The sequence below is a fragment of the Thalassophryne amazonica genome, chromosome 13, assembly GCF_902500255.1.
Source record: "Thalassophryne amazonica chromosome 13, fThaAma1.1, whole genome shotgun sequence".
Classification (NCBI taxonomy): domain Eukaryota; kingdom Metazoa; phylum Chordata; class Actinopteri; order Batrachoidiformes; family Batrachoididae; genus Thalassophryne; species Thalassophryne amazonica.
In genome coordinates this window covers 97,579,886-97,590,639 of record NC_047115.1, presented here as the reverse complement: position 1 = coordinate 97,590,639, position 10,754 = coordinate 97,579,886, and the positions used below count along the sequence as shown (strand labels likewise).

Sequence of the window (10,754 nt, the reverse complement as noted above, 5' to 3'; positions counted from 1 at the left end):
TACATTTTTAAAAAACCCTACAGTGTGATTTTCTGGATTTTATTTTCTAATTTTGTCTCTCATAGTTGAAGTGTACCTATGATGAAAATGACAGACCTCTCTCAGCTTTCTAAGTAGGAGAACTTACAATCAGGGACTGACTAAATACTTTTTGGCCCCACTGTACTCGGCCCGTTTCACAGGCGTCAGATTGCCTCGATTCCCATCGTGCGCCGGTTGAAGGACTTCCTGGAGGAAATATTCCGCCCCCCCCCAACACATTCCCTGGTACCGGTTTTAAGCCACGCCTCATTACACTAGATTTACACTTAATGTCGTCACGTTACGTCAAGCTCAAACTGCGTCCACGCAAAGTGAGACGGTAAGAAACAAGACATTTGTTTCATATCACAAGAGGGTTTTACTCAACTATTTCAGAAACAGGTCACTTATTTTGAGATCTTTAATTAAAATGTCATAAAACAAACAAGAATAAAACCCTGCTTCCTGCGTCTGAGCGTCTTTAAGACTTTTGAAAGACAAATTGAAGACATTTAATACCATTTAAGGTCTTATTTTTTGATATCCAAACTCAACGTGTTTAAAGGGCCTGCAGGAACCCTGCGTGATGCGTTCTCTTGCGCTCTGCACCGCGTGGTCGCATCACACGTGATGATGGACTTCTCAGTGTCCAACAGTGACATCCTGTGATTTCAGTAACATCCAAAAGCTGTGGTTCCATCCAATTAAGTACGGGGATCATACAAACAGTTCCTCAACTCCTCCAGAAACGGTTCAGTGAGCACATGAGGTTAGCAGCGGATTAGCATAGCATGTTTAAGGACGAGGGAGCCTTCCCGCTGAACACAAAACACGTGTCGTCACCAAACAAGCCAAAGCTTCATCAGAAAGAAAACGTTCAGGACAGCAGGTAACGTTTATCAGGAAGTGAACATCTGAAATCACACAAGAGAAAACAAAGACCCAGAGATTAGAAGTTTTACTGACAACGGAATTAAAAACAAAAAACAAACTGCAAATCGTGACGGCAACAAATGTTGCACAAATAGTTTATAGGATCAGAAGAGTTTGTGGTCTTTCTTAAGTGTCCATAACTGAGTGAAGACACAGTTTGAGGTGAAAAACCAAAATATGACACGTCCTCCTTTATAGCAGCTCAAATGATGAACCAGTCAGTACCAGATGCCAGGACCTGGACTCAGGGCTTCAGGGACCCTCTGAGCTGCTGGGTCCTGGTCTCAGGGCTTCAGGAGACCCTCTGAGCTCCTGGGCTCTGGTCTCAGGGCTTCAGGGGACCCTCTGAGCTGCAGAGATCTGGTCTCAGGGCTTCAGGGGACCCTCTGAGCTGCAGAGATCTGGTGTCAGGGCTTCAGGGGACCCTCTGGGCTGCAGGGATCTGGTCTCAGGGCTTCAGGGGACCCTCTGAGCTGCAGGGATCTGGTCTCAGGGCTTCAGGGGACCCTCTGAGCTGCAGAGATCTGGTCTCAGGGCTTCAGGGGACCCTCTGAGCTGCAGGGATCTGGTCTCAGGCCTTCAGGGACTCTCTGAGCTGCTCGTACATCCTCCGATCCTGTGCAGAGTACAGTTCACCATTAAAACAAGGTGTGGGACCATCTCACATGGTTTCCTCAAACATCCTGTGTGTGGGACCAGTCTGACTGGTTTTTCCCCAGTCACCTGATGAGTCCCACTGAATAAACACAGAGCCGGCGGCGGTACAGATCTCGCATGGCGACACATGGTTGTGAGTGACCATAACTAGAAAAACATCGATTTGCTGGTTCCACAGTGGCACAAACAAAACCAGAACCTGTGTCCATCAGACCACATGAAGGCCATCTGGTGTTTTGTTTGTGACAGCCGAAGGTCAATCACGTGTTTTTAATTCCACACACACACACACACACACACAATTAGATCCATGAGAACAAAAACCTACTATTCTGGACCCGGAGAGTCCGTGGTACCGGTGTACGCTCCCAGACTTGACCTGCTGCAGACTGAGGCTCACCACAGCTGCCCTTCATACGAGACTAAAATCCCAAAGAGGAGTTCACTCACTCACCTTCTGCGACACAGACGGACGAACTTTCTTGAAGGCATCCTCGAAGTTCTGCTTGGTCACTCTGATGTCAACGACGCTGGAGGACGTGTGACCTGTGAGCAGGAAACAGAGTCAGTTCATGTCCACAAACCTCCTGTGGACAGGATCCCAGTCTGATGCAGGCTCCTGGAGCGAGTCTTCTCCGGTGTTTCACAGAGAGTTTTGAGACTCTGCTACGTTGGCCACTTCACGTCTGAGTGTGAACGGACCTGTAACAGGTTTCCACAGCAGCATGAAGAAGAATCTGGTTTTCAAAAAATTCTCTCTCAGTGTGTAACCGGAGCCACCATGTGTCTGCTGTGGACCGGAGAAGCCACGAAGAAGATGTCTGTAGCTTTACAACCAAACATTCTAGACTGCTCCAACCTGAATGACCCAGAATCTTCAGTGACACCAGACTTTTCCCCAATATCCATCTTCAATCCCTCAGAGAGTAGCAGCAGTGGGACATTTAACACCCAGGACTGGCAGCACGCTCTGGTTCTGGTTCCTAACTGTTGTCCACTCAGGTAGACCTTCACCTCCATCTCCAGAGAGTCCCCTAAGTAGTTAGTGGCCTCCTGCTGTCCTGGCTTCATGCTGAAAGCAGTAGTCTCGCGGCTAACACTCTTCTGGCGAGGCAGACATGGACTTACGGGAAGAGGAGGAATCCTGGATCTTCAGATGGTCCCTCAGAGCGTTAATGGAGGCTTCTCTCACCAAAGCTGACAGGTCCGCTCCACTGCATCAAAGATCAGAGGATTCACACATGAACATGACATCGTAAAAGCCGGACAGTTTCCGTGCTGAGACCGAGCCTTACGTGAAGCAGTCGCAGCGCTCGTTGTAGGCGAGTGCTTGCAGACACACACCTGGGTCCAGACGAGGTTTGGTGCCATCCTGCAACAAAGGAACATTACCAGAAAGATCCTGATGCTAAGATCAACATCTGATCCAAACGTTTCCTTCTGAGGGCTGACAGGGGGAGGAGCCTATCCCGCTGCAGGTCAAGAGATCCAATGGACGTTGACCATATTTGACATTTACTTTTGAAGACCAAACATTCAACGCAGTCAAAACTATTCCTTTTTAAAACCAGAGTCCCGCGCTCGTAGAGCACAAACCTCCACCAACACTAGTTTCCAATTCCACAAAAATTTTACCTTGGAAAAAATTTTCAAGGTCAAAGTCCTGTTAGAAGTTACTGTTCATAAACCAAATTAGATGTGGTCAAATGTCAGGAGGATGTATTTAGTTCATGCACTTGAATCAAAGGTTTTTTTGTGGTGTTGTCACCCCCCCTCCCAACTTTTTCAGTTTCTGAATTCTTTTTCAGATAATTTTCACAGAACGTTGGTTTTCTCTGCTATACACAATGTGTCATTGCTTCTTGGCACTTGGTTCCCAACTGATAAATGTAAGACAAACAGGCATAAAACTGGAACCTCCATCTAATTTTGGTGGTGTAGGTGAATCCATAACAGAAAAATGAGAGCGACTGAGGCACTTTTGACTGAGATATAATACAAAATGTAGATTAAATGGGCTTCTCAATATTAAATTCAAATGGCCACAAAATCTGGATTCTGGATCAGATCTGGATCAAACTTTGTCAGGTGACAGTGAGTGTCAGTCTGCACCTCACTTTCAAATATGAGAGTGACTGGGGCACGTTTGATCTGAGATATGATGTAAAATATACATTCAATGGGATTTTCAATGTTAAATTTAAATGGACACAAAATCTGTAATCTGGATCAGATCCAGATCAAAGTTTGTCAGTTGATACCATCCTACACCCTCAAACATGAAAGGAATTTGATCTTTTTTGACAGTTATGTATTTTTCAAATTTCGTTAAATGTTAAAGAAAAAGATTATTCCTGACTTTGCCCTTTGACGTTGAAAATTGAATTAAACATATTAACTTAACCAATAATTTTCATCACTTTCTTGCAAAACTGGAGCAACTTTAACTTTTAGAAGCTGAAATGGACCTTTGTCCCCATTTGTGCTGTTTTGACCCCGTAACATTCAGCCACAGATAGTCCAAACTCCACCTCTTTGGAATGGTTATGATCAGACTAATCATGTGGAGGGACCACCTGTAACTGTACGAATAAAGGTGGTACACTGGGCTGGAACCCAGAACCTTCATGCTGCAGCAGTTACATCTTTAAATTCGGAACGGGTCCAATCTCAGCTGCCCTCCTTCACTCAGCAGTGAGCACATTATCAGACAGTGTCGACTGTCAGGCCAAAAAACGTGGGCGTCAGCCAATAACCTCACATCTGAGTGACCTCCATCTCTGCATTTGGCACCAGCGGTTTGCAGCGTGTACCTTGGTGATGGTGGTCAGGATGGCGTGGCGGTCTTCTGGAGGAGGCAGGCCCACGTACAGAGTCTTATCTAAGCGGCCAGGCCTCAGCACTGCAGGGTCAATGATATCTGACAAGACACAAGATGGGAAAGAGTAAAAGGACTGGATTCACCGCCTGAGAAAGACCTGAGACGCCATCGTTCACTCACAGAGTGCCAGAGCAGATGCTCACCGGCACACCGGCTCACCAGGAACAGTTTCAGGACACAGTAACAAACCTGCTCAAGGGACCCGCAGTGACAGTAATAAGAGTGAGACAAGTGCTGTTCAGTCACGTGAAGGTCTGGCTGGGGATCGAACCCGTGTAGGGCTGCTTCTCTCTAACTTCTGCACCAATGTTTCTCACTGGCAGGAGTAAGCTCAAAGTACATTTTCACCACACTAAGGATGAGGTTTGGAAGGAGGAGGGGTTTAGTAAAACTGCAATACTGAGTACTCAGGCTGGAAAACCATAAGTTTGGTTATCACAGAGAATCTAAAACTCAGTTTTACCCGAGGCCATCAAAATATGGCCATCGGGTACTGCAAAGACTTTACGACCGTCTGTCTGTGTGTCTGTCTGTGTGTCTGTCTGTGCTCCTGTTACTGCCAGGGTCTTTAAATTCACAGGGAACATTCTTGGGACACAGACTTGGACAAGTTCAAAGATGTCTAACCTGGACCTATTTTAAGAGGTTAAAAAGTCACATTCTGTTTCATATTTTTAGGCTCTGAATCATGCAAATCCATTTTGTTTTTTAGGGGAGGGGGTAACAGCCAATCACAGTAGAGCGGCACCGTGACGTCATTGGCTGGTCTCTCTGGCGCGCCAAACCGCTTTGTTTGTGTGTAAATCCAATTCTCCCTCAGCCCCAACCAGGTCCAGCAGAAGACTGCCCCTCCCTGAGCCTGGTTCTGCTGGAGGTTTCTTCCTGTTAAAAGGGAGTTTTTCCTTCCCACTGTCGCCAAGTGCTTGCTCACAAGGGGTCGTTTTGACCATTGGGGTTTTTCCGTAATTATTGTATGGCTTTTGCCTTACAATATAAAGCGCCTTGGGGCAACTGTTTGTTGTGATTTGGCGCCATATAAATAAAATTGATTTGATTTAAATACAACACATTTCTCATATATTATGTAAAAGCTGGAGGGAAATAAACACTTGTAAAACTGAAAACGCTGTTTTTGGAACCTAATAACACCCCTGGACTGATTTACAAAGACATCTTGTGGATGTTAGCATGGTGACGTCAATGCCTGGTCTAGATAGCTGCTAACTAGGTTTCGTTTGTGTGTAAATGTAACATGTTTCTCATATATGCATCAGTCTGGTGGTTGTCTCTCACTGCGGTATTGTATCACTTCCTGTTCCGGAGCACAGCGGTGTTTTTCTGTATCTGTTAGCTGTTTAATCTGCGCAGTTAGATTGATCTAGTTATCTAGATTACGATTTGTTTCCCAGTGTAATCTTTACGTGCCTTAACTAAAGCACTCCTTCTGCTGAATCACCTCTAAATTATTTACACATTATTCACTTTGCGTGTTTTTAGGAATCCGCTAGCTTAGCGTAGCTACTAGCTCTTAGCCGATTTAGCATGGCGGTTTCTCCTGTCCCTCCCGCACTTTTCTGCTCTGGGTGTGATATGTTTAGTTATTCCTCGGCCTCCTTTAGCAGTAACGGTACTTGTAATAAGTGTAGCTTATTCGTAGCTTTGGAGGCCAGGCTGGGCGAATTGGAGACTCGGCTCCGCACCGTGGAAAATTCTACAGCTAGCCAGGCCCCTGTAGTCGGTGCGGACCAAGGCAGCTTAGCCGCCGTTAGTTCCCTTCCAGCAGATCCCGGGCAGCCGGGAAAGCAGGCCGACTGGGTGACTGTGAGGAGGAAGCGTAGCCCTAAACAGAAGCCCCGTGTACACTGCCAACCCGTTCACATCTCTAACCGTTTTTCCCCACTCGACGACACACCCGCCGAGGATCAAACTCTGGTTATTGGCGACTCTGTTTTGAGAAATGTGAAGTTAGCGACACCAGCAACCATAGTCAATTTTCTTCCGGGGGCCAGAGCAGGCGACACTGAAGGAAATTTGAAACTGCTGGCTAAGGCTAAGCGTAAATTTGGTAAGATTGTAATTCACGTCGGCAGTAATGACACTCGGTTACGCCAATCGGAGGTCACTAAAATTAACATTAAATCGGTGTGTAACTTTGCAAAAACAATGTCGGACTCTGTAGTTTTCTCTGGTCCCCTCCCCAATCAGACCGGGAGTGACATGTTTAGCCGCATGTTCTCCTTGAATTGCTGGCTGTCTGAGTGGTGTCCAAAAAATGAGGTGGGCTTCATAGATAATTGGCAAAGCTTCTGGGGAAAACCTGGTCTTGTTAGGAGAGACGGCATCCATCCCACTTTGGATGGAGCAACTCTCATTTCTAGAAATCTGGCCAATTTTCTTAAATCCTCCAAACCGTGACTATCCAGGGTTGGGACCAGGAAGCAGAGTTGTAGTCTTACACACCTCTCTGCAGCTTCTCTCCCCCTGCCATCCCCTCATTACCCCATCCCCGTAGAGACGGTGCCTGCTCCCAGACCACCAACAACGATTGTTCTGTCTGAGTTATTTTCATTAGTTACTTCATCCAAACCATCAACATGTTTATTAGACCCCATTCCTACCAGGCTGCTCAAGGAAGCCCTACCATTATTTAATGCTTCAATCTTAAATATGATCAATCTATCTTTGTTAGTTGGCTATGTACCACAGGCTTTTAAGGTGGCAGTAATTAAACCATTACTTAAAAAGCCATCAAAAGCCCCAACCAGTCCCAGCAGAAGACTGCCCCTCCCTGAGCCTGGTTCTGCTGGAGGTTTCTTCCTGTTAAAAGGGAGTTTTTCCTTCCCACTGTAGCCAAGTGCTTGCTCACAGGGGGTCGTTTTGACCGTTGGGGTTTTACATAATTATTGTATGGCCTTGCCTTACAATATAAAGCGCCTTGGGGCAACTGTTTGTTGTGATTTGGCGCTATATAAAAAAATTGATTGATTGACTGATATAATGTAAAAGCTAGCGAGAAATAAACACATTGTTTTTGTAACCTGGTAACACCTCTGGAGTGATTTACAAGACATTTTGTGGACGTTAGCGTGCATGCTAACTTCTGCTCTCGTCAGAAGCTCAAGTATGCGCAAACACACGCCCTCCTGCAAATGCTGTTTAAACATAAATAAAATATTGTTTATGATTGACTGATTGAGTTTATTCTGAGCATCAATATAAACAGAGCGGTGAGTGTATCACTCATTCACAGATGACACAATAAACAGTATAAATGTGGTCCTTGTGAAATTATCATGTGACAGAAGAGAGGGACTTGACTGAACATGTACAAATTGTACATATGACAAGAGGATCTGAATAATCAATGTGTCATTAATTACATGTGAGCCCCATTAACTAGTGCGAGTTGGGGTCCACAAAATCAGACCATGAGTTACCTGAAACTGTGAATTAATAATAATAATAATAATAATAATAATAATAATAATAATAAACATAAAATCTGCTTATTTTGCCATATTACAATAGTTTCAACCATCTGAAGTGTGATTTCCTTCCAGGACAGTGATGATAGTGGGTTTGGAATCTTTTTTCCCTCCTCCAGCTGCTGCAGGTCAGCGATGAGGGCGCTGTCAGTGCGGACAATACTGGACCATGTGAAGTTTTGGATGTGACTCTTTATATCCTTACTCTCAGTTCAGACTGGACTGGAATTTATGTTTATAAATCGTCAGGAATCTTCTGCCCTCATCGCTGACCTGCAGCAGCCGGAGGAGGAAGAAATCATTGTCCAGAATCGTCCGCACCGACAACCCCTTCCAAAAACGGTCAAATCAGAATTTACTTTTATAGGTGGTCTACATTTTTGGGGTCCACAACTTGACATAACATACGCGTGTGTGAGTTAACAGGGCTGACCGGTGTATATATTATATATATAGATTGCAGTACCAATTAAACAACTGCAAATTCTCATACGGCCGTGGGTATTTTAGCATTGTGCTACACTCAACAAAAATATAAACGCAACACTTTTGGTTTTGCTCCCATTTTGTATGAGATGAACTCAAAGATCTAAAACTTTTTCCACATACACAATATCACCATTTCCCTCAAATATTGTTCACAAACCAGTCTAAATCTGTGATAGTGAGCACTTCTCCTTTGCTGAGATAATCCATCCCACCTCACAGGTGTGCCATATCAAGATGCTGATTAGACACCATGATTAGTGCACAGGTGTGCCTTAGACTGCCCACAATAAAAGGCCACTCTGAAAGGTGCAGTTTTGTTTTATTGGGGGGGGGGGATACCAGTCAGTATCTGGTGTGACCACCATTTGCCTCATGCAGTGCAACACATCTCCTTCGCATAGAGTTGATCAGGTTGTCAATTGTGGCCTGTGGAATGTTGGTCCACTCCTCTTCAATGGCTGTGCGAAGTTGCTGGATATTGGCAGGAACTGGTACACGCTGTCGTATACGCTGGTCCAGAGCATCCCAAACATGCTCAATGGGTGACATGTCCGGTGAGTATGCCGGCCATGCAAGAACTGGGACATTTTCACCTTCCAAGAATTGTGTACAGATCCTTGCAACATGGGGCCGTGCATTATCCTGCTGCAACATGAGGTGATGTTCTTGGATGTTGGCACAACAATGGGCCTCAGGATCTCGTCACGGTATCTCTGTGCATTCAAAATGCCATCAATAAAATGCACCTGTGTTCTTCATCCATAACAGACGCCTGCCCATACCATAACCTCACCGCCACCATGGGCCACTCAATCCACAATATTGACATCAGAAAACCGCTCACCCACACGACGCCACACATGCTGTCTGCCATCTGCCCTGAACAGTGTGAACCGGGATTCATCCGTGAAGAGAACACCTCTCCAACGTGCCAAACGCCAGCGGATGTGAGCATTTGCCCACTCAAGTCGGTTACGACGACAAACTGGAGTCAGGTTGAGACCCCGATGAGGATGACGAGCATGCAGATGAGCTTCCCTGAGATGGTTTCTGACAGTTTGTGCAGAAATTCCTTGGTTATGCAAACCGATTGTTTCAGCAGCTGCCCGAGTGGCTGGTCTCAGACGATCTTGGAGGTGAACATGCTGGATGTGGAGGTCCTGGGCTGGTGTGGTTACACATGGTCTGCGGTTGTGAGGCTGGTTGGATGTACTGCCAAATTCTCTGAAACGCCTTTGGAGACGGCTTATGGTAGAGAAATGAACATTCAATACACGAGCAACAGCTCTGGTTGACATTCCTGCTGTCAGCATGCCAACTGCACGCTCCCTCAAATCTTGCGACATCTGTGGCATTGTGTTGTGTGATAAAACTGCACCTTTCAGAGTGGCCTTTTATTGTGGGCAGTCTAAGGCACACCTGTGCACTAATCATGGTGTCTAATCAGCATCTTGGTATGGCACACCTGTGAGGTGGGATGGATTATCTCAGCAAAGGAGAAGTACTCACTATCACAGATTTAGACTGGTTTGTGAACAATATTTGAGGGAAATGGTGATATTGTGTATGTGGAAAAGTTTTAGATCTTTGAATTCATCTCATACAAAATGGGAGCAAAACCAAAAGTGTTGCGTTTATATTTTTGTTGAGTGTATATTTGAATGTTTATATATTTAAATGTCCCGCCCCTGGAAGGAATGGACACAATGAAGCATTTTTATTTTCCTTTTAGGACATTACTGACTCGGGATGCAAACCTTTTAGTCACGAAATCAAACATTCCCAAGTTGTTAACTTTGATCCACCCAGAGCGGAAACATCACCTCAATCTGAGGAAGGACTCAAACACAATCAGCAGTTTGGATTTGAAACACTGACTGCAGAGGTGTGGGAATAATACAGAAAAACACTGAAAATTTTCTTCTACCTCCCTCATCCTCCTGTACGATTTTACTGTTTTTTTGTTTGTTTGTTTGGGAAGTACATAGTCAGTGCAACATAGACCAACTGTTTTTCCATGTTGACTGAGAAAAATTTTGGACTCCAATTGACAGTTCATGTTGTATTATTGACATCAAAACACCAGCGGAACACCCAAAGTAAGTCCCTTTTCTGTTGTTTAGAAATTAATGGAAAAAAAAAATTCAAATGACAAGGTTCTATTTTAGATATTATATAATTCAGTGAAAGATGAAATGTTCCATCTTTCACCTCATGAAATATTCATACAATTGAACTCATAAATGGTAAATGGACTGCATTTATATAGCGCTTTTCCATCTGTATCA

The 10,754-nt window shown here is 44.9% G+C and overlaps 1 protein-coding gene across 2 annotated transcripts in view; it reads right to left on the bottom strand.

Moving 5' to 3' along the window:
• Nucleotides 1-497: 497 nt before the first annotated feature.
• nvl (nuclear VCP like) overlaps nucleotides 498-10,754 on the bottom strand; it is a 102,982-nt gene continuing 92,725 nt past the window's right edge. Inside the window, exons 20-24 of one of the 2 annotated variants that reach the window (XM_034184629.1) lie at nucleotides 4,425-4,531; nucleotides 2,907-2,983; nucleotides 2,740-2,825; nucleotides 2,066-2,157; nucleotides 498-1,570 (exon numbers count right to left, since the gene is read on the bottom strand). In XM_034184629.1, coding sequence (XP_034040520.1) covers nucleotides 1,526-1,570; nucleotides 2,066-2,157; nucleotides 2,740-2,825; nucleotides 2,907-2,983; nucleotides 4,425-4,531 — 407 coding nt within the window. In that variant the 3' untranslated portion in view covers nucleotides 498-1,525. The remainder of the gene's footprint in view (nucleotides 1,571-2,065; nucleotides 2,158-2,739; nucleotides 2,826-2,906; nucleotides 2,984-4,424; nucleotides 4,532-10,754) is intronic. The other variant, XM_034184628.1, reaches the window with a different exon arrangement.